At 43.2% G+C, this 25,265-nt stretch overlaps 1 protein-coding gene across 2 annotated transcripts; it reads left to right on the top strand.

Moving 5' to 3' along the window:
- Positions 1-859: 859 nt before the first annotated feature.
- PAFAH2 (platelet activating factor acetylhydrolase 2) lies at positions 860-24,684 on the top strand. 2 transcript variants are annotated; one of them, XM_026702568.2, is made up of 10 exons: positions 860-1,187; positions 9,170-9,320; positions 10,729-10,825; positions 12,851-12,919; positions 13,534-13,675; positions 14,600-14,713; positions 18,626-18,717; positions 19,527-19,697; positions 21,565-21,713; positions 23,745-24,684. In XM_026702568.2, exons 1-10 carry the CDS (start codon positions 1,098-1,100, stop codon positions 23,837-23,839), a joined length of 1,170 nt encoding a protein of 389 aa, XP_026558353.2. In that variant the 5' UTR covers positions 860-1,097; the 3' UTR covers positions 23,840-24,684. The 2 variants fall into 2 exon arrangements, with proteins under 2 accessions (XP_026558353.2, XP_087795786.1); XM_087939660.1 differs by lacking the exon at positions 19,527-19,697.
- Positions 24,685-25,265: the final 581 nt, after the last annotated feature.

The following is a 25,265-nucleotide window of genomic DNA, read 5'->3' as shown; positions in this document are numbered from 1 at the left end:
GACAGACAGACCTGTAAGAATTAAGTGTTCAGCAGAGTGATGAGGTGGGCTGAGTGGAAAACTGGAGGAGTAGGAATGTTCGCTGCCTTGAATTAGAAAGGAAAGGAAAAGGGAAGGAAAAAGAAAAGGGGATGGAAGAAAGAGGAAGGAAGAAAACTAGATAGGTAAGTAGGTAGGTAGGTAGGTAGATTTATTTATTTGATTTGTCAGTTGCTTACAAGATAACAGGTATAAGCATACTGCAGTTATGAATACATGAAATGGGTACATACAAGAAAAATAAAAGAAACAATAGGACAGAGACGATAGGCATGTTGGTGCGCTTATGCACACTCCCTACAGACCTCTTAGGAAAGGGGCGAGGTCAATAGTAGACAGTCTAAGGTTAAAGTTTTTGGGGTTTGGGGAAGAAACCACAGAGTCAGGCAGAGTATTCCAGACATTGACCACTCTGTTGCTGAAGTTGTATTTCCTGCAATCAAGTTTGGTGCGGTTAACCTTGAGTTTGTATCTATTGTGTGCTCTTGTATTGTTATGGTTGAAGCTGAAGTATTCATTGACAGGTAGGACATTGCAATATATGATTTTATATACTATACTTAGAGCGGACCGAAGATAGATAGATACATAAGATATACACACACACACATATACATATAGAGAGTTTTTTTTTAAGTAAGTTGTAACCCAACAGTGCTGTTTTCTGAAGCTGCCTTTGTGCAGCGGGGCTGAATTCCAACTTCCTCCCGAACCAACCGAGCAAAGGTGGAAACCTTTGGCTTTTTTGGCTGCGCGCCCTGGACACGCGATCCAGAGTCCTGAAACAAAGCCTTGTTTGCCTCCGGGATTAGCTCTCTCTCGGCTACGGAGCTTCCTCCTTTCGGTCCCTCCCGGCTCCTCCTTCCTTCCCCCGGGCTGGGCCGCAGACGGCTCCCTCCGCCGGCAGCCAATGGCCGGGGAGAGGGCGAGAGGAGGAAGCGAAACCGCGCTCGGCCCCTTTTTTTTTCCTCTTCTCCCAGCCTCGGAGAGCCGTCGGACCGCTGTCCTTTCGGGCCGCCTCGGGCTTTCCGCGGGAGACGAGGAAGGAAGCTTCCAGGATGGGGGTAACGCAGTCCCTCGGCTTGCCCCACGGGAAGGGCGCCTATCCGGTCGGCTGCACCGACGTCATGGTGGGCCAGACTCCCAAGGTAGGGGCACAGCGGGCGCCGCGGGACGGGAAGTGGGGAACCGACGGGGCTTGGGGATCGGACCTCTCGTTTCAACAAGAACGTGATCCCAGGGCTGGAAAGTCGCTCCTTGGATGCGCACCTTGCAGAAAATTGGCTTAGAAAACCTGTGTGAACATTGACTCCTGTGTGCGTGTATCTTAGCTTAAGGTGTGGGTTTATCCTAAGCCATGGTTAACTCCTGGCTAAGCACAAATTGTAATCTCAGGTAGACACTGAGAGGTCAAGATATTGCTACTTAAGATTAGACCAGGGGTCCCCAAACTTGGCAACTTTGAGATTTGTGGAGTTCAACTCCCATAATTCTTCAGCCAGCTGGGAGTTGAAGTCGCCAACTGGGAGTTGGTGATATTCAGGCCTTCGTAGGGATCAGTGGTACCCCTTGTCTTTTGGACCCGGTTGACAAGGTTCCCAACAAAGAAGGTGAAATCAGTGTGACTCTGGTGGATGGTACCCCTAGGAGGAAAAATATATCAGTGTCAAAAGCGAATCACTGAGAAGAACAGGATCCAAAATGGATCCCCAGGTCCAAAGATTGGACATCTCCCAGATTTAGCAATTCAACATCTGCTGAGAAAGTCTACATCAGAGGTCTCCAAACCTGGCAACATTAAGACTTGTGGACGTCAACTCCCAGAATTCTGTGGATGTCAACTCCCAATTCTATATGGTCCTGTGGCCAGCATGAAATCCTCAGGTTTCCTGCTTGGGCAGGGGGTTGGGCTAGATGACCTACAAGATCCCTCCCAACTCTGATTATCTATTATCTGTTCATCTGTTTTCAGTTCCGCTGCATTGAGCAAGTACACCCAATGAAATAGTGATTTAATTCAGCCATGTGGCTAAACGTAAAACCAAATAAACTAATAGAGATTCTTGAACCATCTCTTCTTCTCAAGCTACTCCCTGATGACTTATATAGATTTGGTGTGCTTTGTGAACACCACTGAAACTATTTATTGTTGAACACAGTGTATTCCCAACCATGGCAGTTTTAAGATGTGTGGGCTTTAACTCCCAAAATTCCCCAGCCAGCATGCTGACTGGAGAATTCTGGGAGTTGAAGTTTACCCGTTTGAAAGTTGCCAAGGCAGAGAAACACTGCTCTAATATTTTAGGTCCAGGGATCCAGGATTCTCATAACATGTAAGAGATTTGCTCACTTTTGTCAACCTGGGCATAATTTTACACATTTCAGTTGCTACCATCATTTGCCTTTGGTTTTACAAAACTCTCAAGTTTTTCTTGTGTGATGTCAACTCCGAGCTTCCTCTCTTATCTTTGAGAACAGTTGTTGGATGTTAGTATTCCTGTGTTTCAGAAATGAATGCTTATTTGGTTTAAGTTTGCTGGTCTAAAGAAAGGGCCATGTGAAGTGTTAATACCACTTTCTAATGCCTTGGCAAGGCCACACTTGGAATACTACATCCAGTTTTGGTCGCCACGATGTAAAAAAGATGTTGACACTCTAGAAAGAGTACAGAGAAGAGCAACAAAGATGATTAGGGGACTGGAGGCTAAAACATATAAAGAATGGTTGCTGGAATTGGGTTTGTCTAGTTTAATGAAAAGAAGGACTAGGGGGGACATGATAGCAGTCTTCCACTATCTCAGGGGCTGCCACAAAGAAGAGGGGGTCAAGTTATTCTCCAAAGCATCAGTGGGCAGGATAAGAAGCAATGGGTGGAAACTAATCAAGGAGAGAAGCAATTTAGAACTAAGGAGAAATTTCCTTACACTTAGAACAATTAATCAATGGAACAACTTGCTTCTAGGGGGTTGGAAACAAATGCAATCTGTATTGTAAAACATTCTAAGACCAAAATAGAAAGCAAGATAAAATAAAGAGAGTCAAGGATAGCCGTTTATCTGCATCGGTGGTTGGATTCATAATTTTTTGCTACCGGTTCTGTGGACGTGTAGGGGAAGGATATTGTAAAATCTCTAGTCAGAAGTGGTATTTGCTGATTCTCCAAACTACTCAAAATTTCTGCTACCGGTTCTCCAGAACTGGTTAGAACCTGCTGAATACCCACCTCTGAACCGCATGCTTTGGGTTTATTTTTCTCTTTTTATAGAGGAAATGACTGACTTACAATCATTCATTTAGCGACTTTACAAAGGCACTGAAAAAGGATTGTTCCTTGCACTTATGACCTTTGCACGGTTTCCCCACAGCCCACATGATCAAACTGATCCCACTGAATCCCTTAGAGCAGGGGTGTCCAACCTTGGCAACTTTAAGACTTGTGGACTTCAAGCTTTGCTGGCTGAGGAATTCTGGGAGTTGAAGTCCACAAGTCTTAAAGTTGCCAAGGTTGGACACCCCTGCCTTAGAGTTCAAACCAGGAGCTCCAACCTCAACCCCTACATTAATTTAGCACTTATTATAAGCAATGTTGATTTATCTGAGTTTGCAAATCCCCCTCACCCCCATTTAAATGATATCATACATTTTGGAAATGGTGTGAGGTTTGTTTTTTTAAAAAATACTTTTATTTAAAGATTTTGCTTGTCGGTGCATTTTAACACTGAACTGACGCAGTGTTTCCCTTTTCTTTCTTCTGCTTTTTAGTGATTGCACAATTGTACAGGATAATAGTTCTAACACTAGTAACATTCTTTGTGTGTATAATAAGTGCGTCATTTGCTTGTTCTGATTTTTATCTGTCTGTGTTTAAGAAATTGGGGGTGAGCAATGTAGCTAACATTGTGCTGTAGAGCAAGGGTTGAACTCCACAAGTCTTAAAGTTGCCAAGGTTGGAGAGCCCTGCAGTAGAGATTGCCTTGCGAAAGAAAGGGCCAATCTGTGCTGGCATCTTGCTTTCTGTCTCTCTCTCCCTTCCTCCCTCCCTTCTTTCTTTCTTTCTTTCTTTCTTTCTTTCTTTCTTTCTTTCTTTCTTTCTTTCTTTCTTTCTTTCTTTCTTTCTTTCTTTCTTTCTTTCTTTCTTTCACTTTACACTTACCCATTGGCTTTGTTAGAAAATAAAAATACAGGGGAAACACCAGACACCTACAGGAATAAAGATAAGAATATGTATGAGTGAGAAGTGGTTTTGTGGAAAATAAATGTTTATGACCTATTGTTCATTGTTCCTTTGGTTAATAAGGAAGTGCCTTTTTTTTTTAAGACTCACGGCATGTTCTCAAAACAGTAATGTTATTTATGTATTACATTTGTAGACCACTGACTTGCTAAGGATTCACAATGCAGACATTTGTAGACCACTGACTTGCTAAGGATTCACAATGCAGTACAATAGAGTTGAAACATCCATGAATCCATCAGAATAAGCAACAATAAAATATTGTCATTGTATAATAAATATTGTCATTATAAGTACAGCACTAACTTGTTGGAAACTTCATTCTACGCGTCCAACAGGAGTAATAGTCTTAAAGAAGTAGAGGTGATGATTAACTAAGAAGTGCTCTCTGGAAATGTTCCATCTTGAGTATCTTCTAGGACAGCGGTCCACAATCCCCAGTCGATGAACCGGCACCAGTCTGCGGCATTCCAGAAACCGGTTCACAGATCCGAGCAAAGCCCCATCCATGGTATACAGGCAGCACACAAAACCAGGCCCCTTCCAGTCCACGGAAAAAAAACTCTCTCCACGGAACTGGTCCCTGGTGCCCCAAAAGTTGGGAACTACAGTTCTAGGACAAGGTGTCAGTTTAGGAAGCCATATTAGCACCGGAAGCTTCCACACTACCATATTCCTATGCCTGAAAAATTGGGAGGGGGGTTTCTTAGAGTGTATTGTAGTTAGACGTAATAGCATTCTCCTTTACAGTCAAGGTCATGTCATCCTGCCCTTGGACAAGGAATGGTTGGAGGATGTCTCAAGCTAAAACGGATGGTGATTGGGTCATGTGATGGAATGAGGGGTGCAGTGGGATGGATCTTTGATTTTCAGTTACGGAGGGGAAACCCGGAACACTCAGATTCAGGTTTTCCCAGATGTGACAGTATGACAACTCTAATAAAATGGAACTTTGAGAAAATGTCTGTCTCGGAGTTTTGGTGGTGGAGTTTGTTTTTCTGGAACGCTAACACACAAGGCTCTCCAGACTAGACAACTTTGATTGTGGACTTCAACTTACAGAATTCCCCAGCTAGCCTCCCTCCCTCTCTTCATCCATCCTTCTTGTTCTCTGTGTGCTTAAGATTCTCACGTCTTTGAGAATGGAGAAGTACAGGCAGTCCTCACCTTACAACAGTTCGCTTAGTGACTTTTTGAAGTTACACCACTGAAAAAGCAACTTAGGACCATTGTTGACACTTATGACCGTGGCAGCATTCCCATGGTCACGTGATTTACATTTGGATGCTTGACAACTGATTCATATTTATGACAGTTGCAGTGTCCCCAGGGGTCATGGGATCCTCTTTTGTGACCTTCTGACAAGCAAAGTCAATGGGGAAAGCAGGTTCACTTAACAACCATGTTACTGATTTAACAACTGCAGTGATTCACTTAACAACTGTGCCAAGAAAAGTCCTAAAATGGGGCAAAACTCACTTAACAAATATCTCAGCAACAGAAATGTTGGGCTCAATTGTGGTCATAAGCTGAGGACTACCTGTATATGAACATAAATACAGAAACATGTTTACTGCCACTTTTCTACAGGGAAATACAATGAATTTCTCTGCAGCATGGATTCCGTGAAAAGTAATCTTCCAAATCAAATTCACGGTAAATTCGTCACTGTGACGCTGAGAATCGAACTGATTCTGATCTGACATATTGTGGCCTCTCCTGGTCATATCATTACTCAGCCTTGATAAAGCCTTAATTGAAGTTAAACATTTGGAATTTAGATCTAGAAAATGACAGAGCCAAAATTAGCACACTAGTCTGGTGCAATTGGATATGTTCTCTGGACAATTTTTAGCTTCCAAATTCTCTATAATATCTTCCATATTCCACAGGAGATATTTTATCTTGGCTCAAGTCAAATTGGCACGTGACCTATTATGGAAACCACAGGTAGTCCTCGGTTAACAATGACCATAGAGATGGAATTTCAGTCACTAATCAAGGCAATTGTGGACTGCAGCACTTAATGATGGCAATTCCAGCCTTTCCAGTTGCTGTTGTTAAATGAATCCCGCAACATTGTTAAGTGCGATGTCACACAGTCACCATTTACAATCTCTTGCTGGATTCCCCATTGACTTTGCTTCTTGGAAGCTAGCAGTGAAGGTTTCAAATGGCAATTACATTACATGTGGGCGCTCTGATGTCATAATTGGGAACGGGGCATCCAGATTGTGATCACGTGATTTTCAGGATGCTGCAATGGCCACAACTATAAGAATGGGTCATAAGTAGTACTCGTTCAGCACCATTGTAAGTTCAAATGGTTGCTGAACAAGGGTCCATTAAGCAAGGACAACCTGCATAAACAAATATATTAGTCTCCCATACAACAGTTGTATGAGTATCTGCTCAGATAGAGATGAATCAGTGGACAACAAATATATAGTTTTTGTCAGGCCCCAAAACCAAGAATGACATATGGTGATTCTTCCAAGCTGAATTCTTTGTGGTTTCCACACCTATAGACAGAATCTTGCCAGACTAAGCCCTTTACTATCTACAACTACCATATATTCTGGGAACAACAAATACATCATTTTTGTCAGGCCCTAAAACCAAGAATGACATGGTGATTCTTCCAAGCTGAATTCTTTGTTGTTTTCACACCTATAGATAGAATCTTGCCAGACTAAGCACTTTACTATCTGTATCTACCTGGGAACTGATAGGGAGGGACTCTCCTCACTCTCTTTCTTTCTCACAAAATATCTGGACTCTTAGTCTCTTAGTTCATTTGGAATGTACTCCTCCCTCCTAGAAATCCACACTACGTTCCATCACAGCTGTTCAATGTTTGAAGAAGTCTTACACTACAGAGTGTGAGCAACATTGTACTAGGAATGGAGAGACCCAAGTGCCAATCTTTGCTCAGCCATAGAAACTCCATATAGCTTTGGGCCAGTCCCTTCCTCTCAGCCCAAGAACCTGGTGATTTAGTGGGGAAGGGGCTGGATTAGGAGTGGGAAGATCCAAGGTCTGGTTCTCCATCAACCCCAGAAGTTTCTTGGGGGGCGGGGTTCGGCCAGTTCCTTCCTCTTCACCCAAGATGTTACCCATGAAATACGTTGTCTCTCCGATAGCTGAAGAATTCCAGGAATTGCAGTCCACGTCATACTGAGGAAGGCAGATATGAATGATATCACAGAGAAGAGTTGAATCATTGCAATTGATGAGAAACCCGTTGGCATATAAATGAGGAAGTACAGGAAGCTGGAAAAGCTTTATGCTTTCCAGAAAGAGCCATCACGGGGAAAAGGTGTGTCAGTCCACTCCTTGTGTAAAGCCTGGCCTACATAAGGGAAAGAATGACAGCAAATATAACCATCCAATGAATGAGGCACTTATCAGCTGTAACATGGAAAGTTCCTTAAATAAATATCCCAGAAATGTTGAGCTGGCCAAACCTTAGACCTGAGCCCAGACTTTTCTCTTTTAATGTTTGAATGTCATTTACTATTTCAAGGGTCTCTAAGCTACTCTATATCTGCCTATTCTAGACTATGAGGGATGGTGCTCATCTCCATTTCTTAGCCAAAGGAGCCAGCAGGATCTGAAGACATTTCCTTGGTCATTTGAACAGCATGACAATATGCCTATTCTACTTCTATGATTAGCATGTGTGATTGTCTACAATGAAAACGCTGCATCTGATATAAAATGTTTTACAGGTGGCATTTGCCACCCGCAAGATTAGCAAAAATGTTTAACAACATGTCCGCCGAATGTTGGAAATTTAATCAGATACTGGGTACCTATTATCATATGTGGCGGACATGTATAAAAGCAGGAAAATATTGGATGAAAATACATGCATGGCTGGAAAAGATGATAAAGAAGCATATAGATTTAAAGCCAGAAATTTTTTTGTTAGGTATAATACCAGAATCATAAGTATAAAGGGACTATATACTTAATGTTAAATTTATTGACAGCAGCAAGAATTGTATTTGCACAATATTGGAAAACTGAATACGCCACCAGATGAAAATATAATTTGGAAAATATTGGACTGTGCAGAGATGGATAGATTGACATTGAAAATAAAAGATAAAGGTGATATATACTATTCAACGTGGAATAGAGTTTATCAATGGTTACAGATAAAAGGTTGAAATTAGATGACAAAAGATTATTGTTATCTAAGTAAAATATGAATGTTGTTCATAATTATATGTATGCTAGCATGATTAATATCAATAAGCTAACATAATTATAAATATGGTTATAATTATTAACGTGTATGATCATTATTACTATTAGTATATCTGTTTTTTTCTTTTGTAAAATGAAATGCCCGGACAACGTGCTGTATTCAAAATACTTATATATAAATAAAAAACTTGACTTAAAAAAAGAAAATAAAACACTGCATCAGGCAATATTTCCTGGGCTCATCTGCAGAAATATTCGAGTGGCAGTGGGGTAGGGGAAAATGAAAGGCTAGGTCAAGGAATTCACAGAAAAGAGGCATTAAAAAGGGAATTGAGAGGCATAAGGAAGGTGATGGAGTATGTCCTGAGAGGTAGTTCTAAGGTACCAAAAGGGAGATGGGCTGAAGTCGGTCGAAGATGGACTGTATAGGAAAAGAGTTGGCTCAGCTGGAAGGTGGAGTCAAAACATGTCATTGGTTTAGAATCACTGTGTTGCCACAAGAGACCCAAATCCAGCCTTCTCCCTGTGAATTCTGTTGACCCTTATCTACTAGTGTCAATTTAGTTTTGACTGTTAGTTGACTAGATTCTTATACAGTATATAGATGGCTGTAATAAACTCTTCTGCAGTTTGAAATCAACAGTCGGGGGTCTAAACTAACTTGACCCTTCTTTGCTATAGGGCCTCTTCTTCCGCCTCTTCTACCCCTGTGTCCCTCAGAGTGAAGCTGAGGAGCCGTCCTGGATTCCCCGCTATGAATATTACTCCGGACTAGCTGACTACATGAACTTGAATAGGAAATGGTTTGCGCCACTTCTCAGTGTCACATTTGGTAAGATAACTGCTTCTTGTGAATTACTGAGTGAAAACCTGTGTGGACAGCTGTTCTTCTGCCTAATCCACTGTTTTTCAACCATGGTGGCTTTAAGATCTTTGGATCAACTCCCAAAATTCCCCAGCCAGCATGTTGAAGTCCTCAGATCTTAAACCAGGGGTCCCCAAACTTGGCAACTTTAAGATGGTGTGGACTTCAACTCCCAGAAGTCCACATGTCTTAAAGTTGCCAAGTTTGGAGATCTCTATCTTAAAGCCACCATAGTTAAGAAACACTAGACTAACCAAGCTTGAAACTGGAACATTTCTTCAAACAACACAGATATGATCTATGATCTGCTGTCCTGCAATGTAAAACCTTTACCTGATTGCAAAATATCATATCAGATCATAATAAATCATGTTTATATTTTTTCATTGTTAAATGTTATCTATTGTCCCATAAATGTGGTATGATGATCTTGATATCTCCCCTAAATAATAATTCGTCCACATAAAGCATATTTTTAAAAATCATCAGGCAACCAAAAGTAGGTATTAGATTTTTTTAAAAAAGCTTTAAATAAATGAATTGAATTAGCTAATTAGCTTAATTCCCTGCCATGTTTACTATTTAAATTTAAAGAACATCTATATATGTATATACCTAATGTTTCTCTTCTGGACATGTGTTTCAAACTAGTTTGCAAGGTAATAGGAGAATATTTTTGGATTCCAATATTACAGTTTTACAAGTCTTCATCTTTTCACTGTACAATTCAATTTGTTCATACTGAACTAGAGTCCTCCTTTCTAATTGTACTTTCCAGGCCTTGTTCAATGGTAAAAAAATAATGTTTTCTTAAGACATGTTTATCATCTTTAGGGAAGTGGGTTAGAAATTTTTCAATAACTGCCTGGATAAAGTCATACTTTTATAATACAAGGGAACACACAATATCTTAGGTAATCTTTGTTGAGAGAGATGGACAGTTAAGAAATATACAAGTAGATATATACATATACAAGTAGTCCTGGACTTACAACAGTTCATTTTGTGACAGTTCAAAGTTATGACGGCACTGAACAAACTCACATTTATGATAATTGCACTGACCCTGGGTCATGTGGTCCCCTTTTGAGACCTTCTGACAAGCAAAGTCTACAACAGGGGTCCCCAAACTTGACATTCTGGGAGTTGAAGTCCACAAGTCTTAAAGTTGCCAAATTTGGAGTCTTCTGGTCTATGGGGGAGCCAGATTCATTTAACAACCATTTGACTCACTTAACAACTGCAGTGATTCGCTTAACAAATGTGGCAAGAAAGGTCCCTAAAATGGTCACACATTTCTCACTTAACAACATAAATTTGGTCCTAAGTCAAGGCTACCTGTATATATAAACAAATATTCTTTTCATTTTCACAGGATCGTGTAAGATCCCTGTAAGCTGGGATGCGCCTTTCCGACCCTGTTCTCACAAGTACCCATTGATCATATTCTCCCACGGACTAGGAGCCTTTCGGTGAGTTGTATAGATAGGATGGAAAACCAACTCGTCCAGAAAGGCCGAGGATGAGGATGCTGGTGTTGATACACGAGTCTGAGATTCTTGAATGATAGTCATGGAAATCTAGTAGATCCTATATGCCTCTTGTCTGCTTTATAGCAGAAGCCTTGTTCTCCTTCTCTCTGTCTCAGTAGATATCAGCAAAATAATCAGCGGGGTCCAGATATCTTTTTTTTGCCATTTTCAAACCTCCTTTCTGATTGTGTCGCTAAATTTGGGCAGCAGCAGAGGTGGTATTCAGCAGGTTTGGACCAGTTCTGGAGAACCGGTAGCGGAAATTTTAAGTAGTTCAGAGAACCGGCAAATGCCACCTCTGACTGGCCCCGCCCCCATCTATTCTCTGCCTCCCCTTGAGTCCCAGCTGATCGGCTGGGTCTTCTTTGGTTGCCCTGCACAGGAGAACGGAGCTGGAAAGCAGGTTAGGGGGGTGGGGAAGGAATGGGGATTTTGCAGTATCCTTCCCCTGCCACGCCCACCAAGCCACACCCACAGAACTGATAGTAAAAATTTTTGAATCCCGCCACTGTAGAGCACCGATTATCTCTCAGAAAATTGATCGTGCAACAGGCTGTATGCAAAGCAGGAGGACCGGCTCACTATATAAAGATCCTTGCCAAGTCTTCTCTCGGGAGGACCCACCTTCCTCAGGGAGTGTTGAGTCAGATACGACACAGACACATATTTATAGACCGAGCTCATGTGATCTGCCCCGAGTGTCGCTGCCTCTCCCACGTTTTGCACAGGAATGTTTCCTCAGCCCTTTCCAGGGCCAATTTCCTCCTGCACATGCCCCTCCGCTGAGCACTGAGGTAGACTTCACTTGGCTCAGGTGATTCTCCCCTAAGCTGGTGTAGAAGGTTAGCATCCACCCCTCTCCAAGAAGAATGAAATATTCTAGGAAATATTTAAAAAGGTAGAATATTATATTTCCTTGGATGAGAAAAGGAGGAAGATGTTTTAAGGACAAAGAGCAGCTCCCACCCTCCTCCTTCAGCTCCAGGGTGATGGGATTAAGACCTGGCCCTCAGGACATGATAGGATTATCCCTCTACCCATCTCACCGCATGCCACCTGGGAAGATTACATCATCCAGCAGGATTCCACCAAGGTACCCCAGCATCGCCCCATGGGAGTCTGACAGCCAGTCAGGGTACCCTTCCTGTGCCTCAGGAAGTTCAAATCCCAAGAGAGGGCATAAAACCCAGGGACTCCCAGCATCTCTTCCCTTTGCTTCGCCCAGGATCTCTAAGGCATGTGACCCTGTTCATCAATAAACCTTTGCAAGCAACTTCCATGAATCCAGGGTCTTTTCTCCCACTTGGAGCTGAACCCAGAAGGGTATTTCTTCCACACCTGGCTCCAAGCCAGGAATGACAGAAACTCAAGTATTTTTTAGCAGAAGTGGTATTCAGCAGGTTCTGATTGATGACATTTTTGATGTTAGGTGTCCCATTTTAGGCCATGTGATATAGTAGAACCTAGAAATTTGAAGGTCTACTGTTGATACTTTGTTGTCTAGTATTGTAAGAGGTGGTGGTATGTGAGTGGGGGGCTGTAAAGCACTGTGAAGCAGTATATAAGTCTAAGTGCTATTAACTTGTAGTTTCATTTTGCTTAGAGGTAAAACAGTGTTTTCCAAACTTGGCAACTTTAAGATATGCAGACGTCAAGGAATTCTGGGAGTTGAAGTCCACATACCTGAAAGTTGTCAAGTTTGAAAAAGCCAGTGCTAGAGAATACCTAATTAAGGGAACATCTGCAAGAAACAGCTGAAACACTGGAACTGGTTGAACAATCACCCTCTTAAAATCTATGTGGTACTTCCATTGTGCCATCACAATCACCATGTTGATTTTTGCAGACTCTACTACCCCCTTACTTTGTCTTCATCTTTGCTGATGTGCTTGTTTCAGTACCAAGTAATTTAAAAGAAGTAGCATTCCTCAGTTTTAATTATCTGCTTTCTTCTTCAATTTTCAGAACCGCGTACTCGGCCGTCTGTATTGAGATGGCTTCTCGGGGTTTTTTGGTGATGGCTCTTGAGCACAGGTGAGACTGAATCCCTTTAGAGAAGACATTTTAAGATTAGATTCGGGTATTTATGGGGGTTTTTTAAAATAAAAAATATGCCTTTGATGCATCTATCCTAAAATTTCATTTCTTGATACTAGTGGCCATTATTTTCAAGAAATTGTTCGTGCAGTTTTGTAAGAAGAAGAAATGTTACATATGTTCATTGCCTCGAGTTACTTTTACAGTAATAAAGGCAGAATAAAAATCAAATCTATCAATAATTGAGGAAAGGGGGAGCTGAGACCAATCAGTTATGAAGTTCAACGCCTTTAATGTCAGTAATTTAATGATTTGCCCTACCTACAGATACTAGGACTGACGCAAGTTCCAGAAACCCTTTCTTGAAGTGTCCTTTGATTTCAGAATTATAGCGCCATGAAGCTAAGATTAGATCATCCCTCCTTTCCAGGAAAGTCTTGTCACATAGAGCCCGAGGAAAACTGAGTTAGAGATTGTAATGACACACTGGAAAACTTTTGACTTCAGGCAGGAGCTTAGAAAAAGCAGAGGAACTGAAGATTTCCTTTCCTTCTTTGTTTTCCTGTCTGTTCTTGCCTCACGCTGATGCTCAAAATACCTGCCCTTTCCAGGGACCGGTCAGCTTCTGCTACTTATTTTTGCAAGCTGGATCCAGAAGCACCAGATCTACACGAGGCTCCGATTCATGAAGAATGGCTCACTTACCGCAGGGTACCCACAGATCAGAAGGAGTTTCCATTCCGGAACCCGCAGGTATTTCATCTTGACTATCTCAGACAGTAAACTTAAGGAACTTAAGGCCGGAGGTGGTATTCAGCAGGTTCTGACTAGTTCTGGAGAACCAGTAGTGGAAATTTTGAGTAGTTCGGAGAACCAGCAAATACCACGTCTGATTGTCCCCACCCCCATCTATTCTCCGCCACCCCAAGTCCCAACTGATTGGCTGGGTCTTCTTTGGTTGCCCTGCACAGGAGAACGGAGCTGGAAAGCAGGTTAGTGGGGTGGGGAGGGAAGGGGGATTTTACAGTATCCTTCCCCTGCCACGCCTACCACACCATGCCCACCATGCCACACCCACCAAGCCACTCCCCCAGAACCGGTAGTAAAAAAAAATTTTGAATCCCACCACTGCTTAAAGCAGTCTTGAATATCACAAACTTCATCCATTCATCTGATCTCTCTGTCAACCCTGAAGCTGACCTGACCGGAGCCATCTTGGAGCTTCAGTGTCGCCACACTGGACTTGAGGGACAGGGAGGGGATATTTGAGGTAGCTGGGACTTTGTAGCCAAAATAAAATACTTTCTCTCGGGAACCAAGGACATTCTCACACCAGGTCAGAGGAAGGAGGAGGGATGTCACCAGGAAACCAGACAGAGCCATGATCAGACCATGTGGCTGACTGTTTTGAGGAAGTAACAAACTTTCACTTAGGTGAAAACTGCAGGAACCTTCAGAGTCGGTTTTCCCCAGATCTGTGCCAATATGATATATCCCATAAAGCTATTCTTTGAGGAATCTACCTGCCTCGGAGTTTTGCTTGCTGTGGAGCTATGACTTGGAAACCTGACACTCTCTGTGCATCCTGCTGTATTCTTGGGCTTAACCCTGTGTGTGTGTGTGAGAGAGAGAGAGTTGAGGAACCAAAGTGTAATTTTAAACCTTTTTTCACTGCAGCTCCATCAAAGAGCAAACGAGTGCAAACGGGCATACAGGCTGATGCAGAGCATCAACAGTGGCAAGGTTGTTGCAAACCTTCTGCGCACGGATTTTGACCTCTCTGTACTGAAGGTAAACATGCTGAGCTCTACAGGCTCCGATCCTTTAGAACAGGGGTCCCCAACCACGGGCCGTGGACCGGTGCAGTCCGTGGAACATTTCCTACCGGCCACCGGTTTGCTGGTGCCGCCATCTTGTTTGACAAGAAAGTGCTTCCGGGTGAGTTTTTCCAGTTGGAAAGCGGGGCGTTTGAGTCCTGAGCGAATCTCGCGCCTTAGTTTCATTGAAGGGGGGCTTCGAACAAAACTAAGGTGCGAGGATTCTTTAGCACCCAAGGCAAGGCGAGCCGAGCGCACTCGTCCCAAAGCCGTCCCAAAGCGAAGCCCATCGACAAAGGTACAAAGGAGGAGTTGAAGGTGGCAGGGAGAAGCAGGGGATGGATGGATGGCCGGTCGCCGGCTCACCTTGCCTTGTCATGCATGCTGATGCCAGGTACTGGGCCGCATGATCATTTTGTGATGCCGGTACCGGGCCGTGGCACAAAAAAGGTTGGGGACCACTGCTTTAGGACACATGCACAATATTTAGATGGATTTAGGAAAGAGGTGAGAGACTCGTGTGACCAGGGTGCGATGCTATTTTTGTCAGGTGGGCTCGTTGGACTTCCCATCCACCCTCCAGCCCCCACTGATGCAGTGGAGATCTTCCTAGGGGCAAAGAATTTTAGAAAACATCTATCAAGGTTAAGCACTATTGTATGAAGGTCTCTGGCAGAGGTCTCCAAACTTGGCAACTTGAAGACTTGTTCTGGGAGTTGAAGACCACGTCTTAAAGTTTCCAAGTTTGGGGATCCCCGGTCTATGGAGATTCTCAGTTATCCAGGTCCTGTCCCAAAGGTGCTTTTTTCAGGAGGCAACTGGACTTCCTGTTTTTTTCTTTGAAGAAGTTTCGCTTCTCATCCAAGGAGCTTCTTCAGTTCTGACTGGATGGTGAGGAATGGAAGGATTTATATTCCTTGCAGACAGCTGGTCATTTGCATCCTTTTAGAGGGTTGTTGAGTCTACCTGGAGGTTAATTTGTGTCCTCAGAGTCACCCTAGTAGTGCAAATGGGTGAGGCCTTTTTGGAACTGCTGAAAGGACCGCATTGTAGACAAGAGGTAGACAATGCCGTATCCCTCCCCCTCTCTTGAGAGAGGGCTGTTCCATTTTGTCACAGGTGGCCTCTTGACCCCTCTTTCAAACCAGTGGGCCTCTCTGTCCAAAAGGTGGATTTTGCTCTCTTCCAAAGAGTGGCCCGTGTCTTTTATTGTATCAATGCTTTTTCTGTCTTGTATCTGAAACTTGTTTTCCTGGATATTTGAGATATTTTGCTTTTGTTTTAAAGCTGACTTGCCCACCTTTTCGGCAAAGAAGGAGCTTGCATCCTTTTATAGGCTTACTTTGCCCTTCCGGGGCAGTTCCCCCAAGTTTATAAATCCAAACCAGAGGTTGCAACTCCTCCTGTGTCTCAATCCCAAAGGAATCCTGTGATTTCAGCCAGCCACCAGGGGGCGCCAGGACCTGTTCTTTTCATAGAAAGTGAACCCATCTGTGCACATGGAAAGTATATGACAACACAAGCAGAAAAGAAATGAGATGTTGAGGTTGAGCATAGGAGAGAATATCTGTAGCTCAGGGTTGAACTGAGTTTGGTAGTTTGCTTGCAGGTGTTTCCTTATCCAACTAGGTAAGTGATGATGTTATCTAGTTAGAGATAGATAGATAATCAGAGTTGGAAGGGACCTTGTAGGTCATCTAGTCCAACTCCCCCGCCCAAGCGGGAGACCTTACACCATTTCTGACAAATGGCAGTCCAACCTCTTCTTGAAAGCCTCCAGTGATGGCACTCCCACAACTTCAGAGGACAACTTCTGTTCCATGGATTGATTGTTCTCCCTGTCAGAAAATTTCTCTTTATTTCCAGGTTAAATCTCTCCTTGTTCAGTTTCCATCCATTATTCTTTGTCTGGCCTACAGGAGCTTTAGAAAATAGCTTGATCCCCTCCTCCCTGTGGCAGCCGCTCAAATATTGGAAGACTGCTATCATGTCTCCCCGGGTCCTTCTCTTTACTAGACTAGCCAAGCCCAGTTCCTGCAACTGTTCATTGTATGTTTTAGCCTCCGGTCCCCTAATCATCCTGGTTGCTCTTCTCTGCACTTTTTCCAGAGTCTCAACATCTTTTTTATAATGTGGTGACCAAAACTGGATGCAGTACTCTAGGTGTGGTCTTACTAAGGCTTTATAGAGTGGTATTAGTACTTCCCTTGATCTTGACTGTATCCCTCTGTTAATACAATGTAGGATTGCATTAGCTTTTTTGGCTGCTGCTGCACACTGCTGGCTCATATTTAGCTGGTTGTCCACTAGGACTCCAAGATCCCTCTCACAGTTCCTGCTATTGAGCCTGGTTTCACCCAGTCTATATGTGTACTTTTGGTTTTTCTTGCCTACGTGTAGGACTTTACTTTTGTCTACAATGAAAATTCATTTTGTTAGATATGGCCCAGTGTTCTAGTCTGTCAAGATCCATCTGGATCTTGAGCTTATCTTCCTGGGTATTAGCTATTCCTGTCAGCTTAGTATTATCTGCAAATTTGGTAAGTTCCCCTTCTAAGTCCCTCATCTAAGTCATTAATGAAGATATTGAAGAGTACTGGGCCTAAGACGGAACCTTGTGGCACCCCACTGCTTACTTCCCTCCATGTAGACTTAGACCCATGAAGGACTACTCGTTGAGTACGGTTTGCCAGTTATGAAACATCTGCAAGTAAACCACCAAGTTCAGAGAGCACCAAGAACTCCACAGTATTATTATTATTGTTGTTGTTGTTGTTGTTGTTGGTTGCACAGCCAGCCAGATGCTTAGATTTGGCACTTTTATCCACCTGTTGAATCCTTCCCAAGTATCTGGGATAGACAAATGTTGTTTGGCGATGTTAAAGGTATCATCTCAGAATGTAAGCTGTTCCAAGTAAAGCTGCCTTTTGCAATTGACCGATGGGGATTTTGTCAATGCCTTGGTAACTGTAATTTCTAAGAGAAAGGATGAAGATTAAAAGGAATTTAGAGACAGCTTTTTGAACTTTCGCTTGGAATGTATAGACTTGTATTTATCTGCATGTAAATGTGCATAAAGACATTGTGTAAACCACCAATTATTAGTACAATATTGACAGCTGGCAGATGAGCTTCAGCCTTCACAGACCTGATGCTTTACAGAATTGTTGTAGTATAATTCTCTGGTTTTTTTCCTATGGAAAATTTGAAATGGGTTGTGGATATAATGGTTCTCTCTTTTCCATAAAAATGAGAGATCCTATTATTGATAGAATCCTGGATCTCCCCTTGTTCTTGTAAATGGATGGTCACTCATTGAGGTTTTCCCTAAGTACAGTTCCCAACATTCCTCACTATAGGTTGTCCTTATTACAACTGTAATAGAGCCTAAGTCATAAGGGTCATAAAACAGGATTTTATGTTGGTCAAATCCATTTTTTGTAAGTCATTTTTTGCAGCACTCAAGCAAACACAGCAATTAAGTGAACCAATGATTCACTATGGTCATGCTTTTTGCAGAAAACAGGAAGTAGTAAGAGTCACGTAACTGTGGGATACTACAAATACTACCATGCAATTCTGCTGCTGAGCACTGAATACAATCACATGACTGGGGTGGACAACTGTTGGGACATCGGATCTGGGCCTTAAGTTCCCTTTTCAGGCAGATGGTAGCTGCAAACAGTTGCTAAGCAACCTGTTGTAAGTTGAGGACTATCTGTAATGGACAGCTGGCTGGGCTTCTTGGGAGCTGCAGTTCCCAGTAGCAGAATGGCAAATTTGGTCACCATCCCTGGAGCCTTCCAGCATTGCCCAGTTTGGAGATTCTTGGGCTGTGATATTAATGAGCTGGCTTCCTAAAGTGTTCTCACCCTACCCCTTGCAGGACAATGTGGATCTGACCAAAGCAGTTGTCATGGGTCACTCTTTTGGAGGCGCAACAGCAGTGCTAGCTCTGGTCAAAGAAGCCCAATTTAAGTGAGTATCTTCCAAAATTTCTTCTTTTTAAAAGAGAATTGCAAACTCAAAGGATCACCAAGGCTTGAGATTTTGGGCTTGGACAACCTTGACTACGCCACCTACGGTTGGACTTAAGCGTAGTAGACAAAGTTATCTGCTACAATGACCAATGATTACTTCAGCTTCGACTGCAACAATACAAAAGCACACAACAGATAGAAACTCAATGTAAACTGCTCCAAACTCGATTGCGGAAAGTACTACTTCAGCAACAGAGTGGTCAATGCCTGGAATGCCCTACCTGACTCTGTGGTTACATCTGCTAACCCCCTACTCCTTTAACCTTAAACTATCTGCTATTGACCTCACCCCATTCCTAGGAGGTCTGTAAGGGGCATGCATAAGTGTACCATCGTGCCTACTGTCCCTGTCCTATTGTCCCCATTTATTCGTACCTACTTCCTGTATTCTTACTCATGTTTATACTTATACCTATTATCTGGTAAGCAATTGACAAATCAAATAAATAAATAAATAAATGACAAACAAAGGAGCCATGGTGGCGCAGTGGTTAGAATGCAGTATTGCAGGATAACTCACGGCCAGGAGTTCAATTCTGACCGGCTCAAGGTTGACTCAGCCTTCCATCCTTCCCAGGTGGGTAAAATGAGGACCCAGATTGATGGAGGGAACAGGCGGACTATGTAAACCTCTTAGAGAGGGCTGGAAAACACTGTGAAGCAGTATATAAGTCTATTGCTATGTGAGAAGCCGAGATGTTGGACTCCTGCTTCACTAGGTGCCCTGTGCTTATTTTTGTCTGGTAGATGCGCTGTTGCCCTTGATGCATGGATGTTCCCTTTGGAGAATTCTGTTTACCCCAAAGTGACCAAGCCGGTGCTGTTTATCAACACAGAGTCATTCCAGACGGCAGAGAGCGTGGCCAAGATGAAAAAAATCAATGCCACCAGCAGTGAAAGCAAGATCATTACAATCCTGTGAGTCTGCCTGGGCTCCAACTGTGATCAACGCCTTTGCCGTAGTAGTAGAGAATACCCAATCAGAGAAGGTGTCATTCACAGATTGGACACACACACACACACACACACACACACACACACACACAGCCTTTCCCTGCAGGCTTGCAGTCTAAGAAGATGTGACACAAGGAACGAGTGAGGGGGGGAGGGGGAGGTTAAAAATAAGGTGGTATCTGGAATGAGAAGTGGGAGGGACCATTTAGGGGAATAAAAAGGGAGAAATCAGGAAGAAAAAGATGGTAAGCAACAAAGAACAGCATGGATTAGCAAAGCCAACAGGGTTGTGTCCTTGTAAGATTGCCTCTTTTTTGATAAGTTGCATAAAATTAATCTGGGATTTGGCATAGCCCAAAACCAGAGAATCCTTTTGACTCGGGAGGTGAAATGAATGCAAACCAGCCCCTTAAAACTGAGAGCTTTCGAAAGGGAGATGTTACCAGATGGGTGTGTCTGTGTGGTTTGTGAGTGTGTGTGCGTTTCCCCCCTCCCCGTGCTAGTGTTGAAGAATGACACTCTTGTAGAATGGTTTTGACGCTCATTTCAGACAGGCATGCAAAGGCAGCATCAGGTCTGCGTCTTAAAATAGCACTGGCAAAGCTTTTTTTGAGATGAATTTTGAAGAAGGAAGGAAGGGAAAATAAATCTCTGTCATCTTGCTAAATAGTCAGAATCCCTTGTCCAGAAATCCCTTGTAGAGTTGCTTTTATCTGCAGACAATGGATGATTGTGTGAAGATGAGAAAAACACACCGCTTTATCTTTCTCTCTTTTTTTCCCTTTAAGCTCTGCTAAACCAGACCCAGTGTTTTGTCTAATCTCTCCCGCCGTTCCCAAAGAACTCTACCGCTAGCATTGGCGAAAGGGGTGTCTGTTACTGCTGAGGTGTTTTCTTTTGTTTCACAAAGCACCAGAAATGGACATAAGGCAGTTTCCCTCCATTGCTCTCCAAGGCAAATGCTTGGAAGCTAGGCTGCCTTCAAACCTGGGAGTTTCATGCTGAGAGTTGAAAAAAGTTGGACATTTCCAATCGTTAAGTTCTCTTTCAAGGCACTGGATTTCACAGTATCTTCTGAAACTCCAAATTGCCTACTGGGTGTTCTTTTATTGTATAGATGAGGGATCCCCAAACTTGACAACTTTAAGACTTGTAGACTTCAACTCCCAGATTTCTCCAGCCAGCATAGCCCATCCCCTCTTCATCCTAGGGCATGCAGGGAGGAGTGGATAAGGGAGAAATGTGAATGGCATGGTCTACGGGGGAGGAAAGGGCCTTGATCCCCTTCATGGGCTGCAGCTATGAGGACTGTTTAAAAGGACAAACTGCGCATGGGACAAACTGCTTCCATGGACTGGAAGCAAAGCATGAAAATATTTCTAGTTTGTCAGTTCTTATCTGAGTTCTGGCGTCCTTCCCAGTGTGTGTATTACAATGTCTGTGGATGTCTTCAAGCCCTTATCCTGCCTTGTCTCATTAATTTCTTCAGTGTGGTTTGTGTTGTTTTTTTTCTATTTATAATTTATATGTATTTTGAGTTTGAACGGAAGGTCTTCCTTTTCGCAACTGTTTGTGGGGGAGTTTTTTCTCCAGTCAATGATAATTGGACCTTTTGAAGCCAAGTTGAAGGAATTAAAGGGACTTCATCTGTTTTTGTGAGTTTGTTGCTTTTGTATCCCACCCTGGGTCATCGCACCTCGGATGTAGACTTTCACAGCAGATGTTGAATTGCTAAATCTGGGAGATGTCCAATCTTTGGACATGGGGGTCCATTTTGGACCCTGTTCTTCTCAGTGATTCACTTTTGACACTGACACGTTTTTCCTCCTAGGGGTACCATCCACCAGAGTCACACTGATTTCACCTTCTTTGCCGGGAACCTTGTCAACCGGGTCTACAAGACAAGGGGTACCATTGATCCCTACGAAGGCCTGAATATCACCAACCAGGCTGCTCTCGCTTTCTTGCAAAAGCATCTCCGTAAGTCAATAGCGTGAAAGTTGTTTCTTCCTCTAAAGGAGACATCATCCTATAAAGAACAAAACACCCATCAGATAAAAGGCAAAATCAAACTAGGTTAGTGGGCAGCGTTCAGGGTGGGGGCTGAGAAGAGCCAATAAGAGAATAACAGAGTTTGAAGGGACCTTGGAGGTCTTCTAGTCCAACCCCTGCACAAGCAGGAAACCCTACACCATTTCAGATAATAGCCATTCAATCTCTTCTTAAAAACTTCCAGTGTTGGAGCATTCACAACTTCTGGAGGGAAGTCATTCCATGGATTAATTGTTATAACTATCAGGAAATTCCTCCTTAGTTCTAGGTTGCTTCTCTCCTTGATCAGATTCCACTCGTTGCTTCTTGTCCTGCCTTTAGGTGCTTTGGAGAATAGCTTGACTCCCTCTTCTTTGGGGCAGCTGCTTAGATGTTGGAAGACTGCTATCATGTCTCCCCTAGTCCTTCTTTTTTTTTAAAAAAAATTTTTTTTATTGATTTTAACAACAAACAAAACCACATAAAACATACAACATAAAACATAAAAACATCATCCTCCTTCATAAATTTACAAACAGTGTATCGGTTGGTTTACCACTTTTTTTGTGTGCATCCGTTTCCTAGACGCCATTATAGTTATATTACATAATAACTCATATTATCAATCAACAGTTGTATAACCTAGTATCATTACTGAGAAATCATTTAACTATAATTTTGTTAATTCATACTTTAACGAGATAACTATAATTTACTTAATTTATTTTACAACAAATCATAAGATCATACCAAATCTATCTTAGTAAAGTTTTATAAAAATAATATCAAAGAAAATTATATTCTAAGTCTAAATATTCTATTATTGTGTTTTATTATCTAACCATTGATAAAAAAGATCCCAAACCTCATAAAATTGTTTATCTTCTTGTTCTCTAATTTCAAATGTCAATCTACTCATTTCAGCACAATCCAATATTTTCTTAATAGTTTCTTCCTCTGATGGAATTTTCTCACTCTTCCAATTTTTAGCAAATACCCCCCTAGTCCTTCTTTTCATTAAGGTAGACATACCCAATTCCTGCAACCATTCTTCGTATGGTTTAGCCTCCAGTCCCCTAATCGTCTTTGTTGCTCTTCTCTGCCCTCTTTCTAGAATCTCAACATCAGTGGTGGTGTTCGGCCAGTTCTGGCCTGTTGTGGCGAGCCAGTAGCAGTGATGAGCAGCGGAGACCAAACAGATTCTCTCCGCCACTCTGCTGTTGGGCCCACCCACCCACCCAGGCTCCTATACTCACTTTTATCTGCTGAATTTGAAGCGCAGCTGCTTTGCGTGGCACAAAAGAGTGCCATGCAGCAGCTGCCGAAGCGACCAGGAGAGTGCGGGCTTGCAGGAGGCAAGTTAGAACGCCTCTGCGCAAATGCCTCTGCGCCTGCGCAAAATGCGCATTTGGCGTGCGCCAAGAGTGTGCACGCACGCAACGCGTGTCCACAAAGCCATGCCTACCGAACCGTTGGTTGGTGCGCGTGGCAGGGGAAGGATACTGCAAAATCCCTATTCCCTCCCCACCCCACTAACCTGCTTTCCAGCTCCGTTCTCCTGTGCAGGGCAACAAAAGAAGAGCCAGCCAATCAGCTGGGACTCAGGAGGCAGAGAATAGATGGGGCGGGGCCAGTCAGAGGCGGTATTTGCTGGTTCTCCAAACTACTCAAAATTTCCGCTACCGCTTCTCCAGAACTGGTCAGGACCTGCTGAATGCCACCTCTGGTCTGCTTACTCTGCATGGCACAGCAAATCTTTTATGAATGGGCAAACCCTTCCATGCTATTTCTAGAAAGTACCACAAGATGCCTTTAAATTTCCAAAGAGGTCACCTGATGGGAAAGGTGCTCTTATCCCCTACCGAATTTCACAGCGTAATGTACTCAAAGACTCAAAAATGGTGAGGATGACAACAGTTAGACTTTAGAGCTTCGCACCATAGCCTCGTGATGCAATAACACTTTCCTTTCTCCATCTAGAACTCAAAGAAGATTTTGACCAGTGGGATAATCTTCTGGAAGGCATAGGCAGCTCGGTGGTCCCGGATAGCCCCTTGGCAAAATCTAGCCTCTAAGCAAGAAATATATCTCCCCAATTGTTTTGGGGCATCTTCTGGATTTGTTTTTCCCCCCTTCCTTTGAAGGGATAGAAAGCACCTTTGATATAAAATTGCTCTCCAGATGTTGGACATCCTGCAGAATTGCTCTTCATGATGATGGACACGTTCCTGAGATCTCCTGCTATGAAGGCTTCACTTCTTTAAGAAGCATCTGCTGCTTAGAAACAGTTGCCTTAAATGTGCTTTCAATGTGCTTCTCCTTCTACCAGGACTACAGCAAGAGCTTAAGAAAAAAGATGGATCTAAATTGTGAATGAAGAAATTGAAGTAAGTGTTGTCCTCAGGGAAATCTGCTTGCACTTTAAAGTAAAATATAGCAGGGAAACTGCAACCTCACAGCCTAGAATCAGCTACCTGCTATCCTGATGGCATCCCTTTCGAACTTGGGAGAGAACCAGAAAAGGAAGATCGACCGTGGTTTAAAGCTATTAACTGCAGCTATAAAACTGGATTTCAAAAGATCGTTCCTTTTCAACTACCTTGGTAGGGCTGGAAAGAAGGAATATACCAGCCCCATGATGTTGTGGCAGAAAATCTGTAAAGAACGTACACGAAGCAAGAGCTTAATCGTTTGGAGGTCTGAGCATCAAAGCTTTAATCTTCTGTTCAATGCAGGCTTTCCGATAGGCCAGGTTTGCAACTACAATTCCATGTTTACACCTCAGATGATGCACATCCCACTCTATGCATATTATGCTCACCCAAGCAGGCTGCTCTTGAAACTTTTTTTAAATGTAAAATTTGAATGCTGCTGCACAGTTAATTCCAAAATATTAAAATGGAAGAAGCAACATTCAAAATGATTGTCCGCCTAAGGCTGTTGCTACCTTTTCTAAGGTCACCACCTCAGAAGAACCTCCTGGAGGTCTTAAGCTATACCCCAACCTATTCCTGGCAAGAAAGTTGGCGTTGTAAGCATGAGAGAGAGAGGGAGGGAGGAAGAGAGAGACAGAGACAGAGACAGAGAGAAGGGGAGAGAGGGAGAGAGACAAAGAGAGGGGAGAGGGTGTTGTAATGACGAGGCAGTCGAGTTGTTTGATCATGATCAGTGGCCCCCAACCTTTTTTGTGCCGCGGCCCGGTACCGGCATCACAAAATCATCCGCGGCCCGGTACCGGCATCAGCATGCATGGCAAGGCGAGCCGAGCGACCGGCCAGCCAGCCGTCTCCCGCTTCTCCCCACCACCTTCAACTCCTCCTTTGTATCTGTGTCGATGGGCTTCGCGACGGCTTCGGGATGGTTGCTTAGCTCACCTTGCCATGCATGCTGAAAGAATCCTCGTGCCTTAGTTTTGTTCGAAGCCGCCCCCCCCCCCCCGATGAAACTAAGGCGCGAGGATTCTTTCAGCACCCAAACGCCGCTTTCTCCCCAGAAAAGCTC

Source organism: Pseudonaja textilis, chromosome 10 (assembly GCF_049901715.1).
Source record: "Pseudonaja textilis isolate UNSWEBS1 chromosome 10, rPseTex1.2, whole genome shotgun sequence".
In the NCBI taxonomy this organism is placed as follows: domain Eukaryota; kingdom Metazoa; phylum Chordata; class Lepidosauria; order Squamata; family Elapidae; genus Pseudonaja; species Pseudonaja textilis.
The sequence above is the reverse complement of the archived record's forward strand: the minus strand, read 5'-3'. Positions and strand labels throughout refer to the sequence as shown.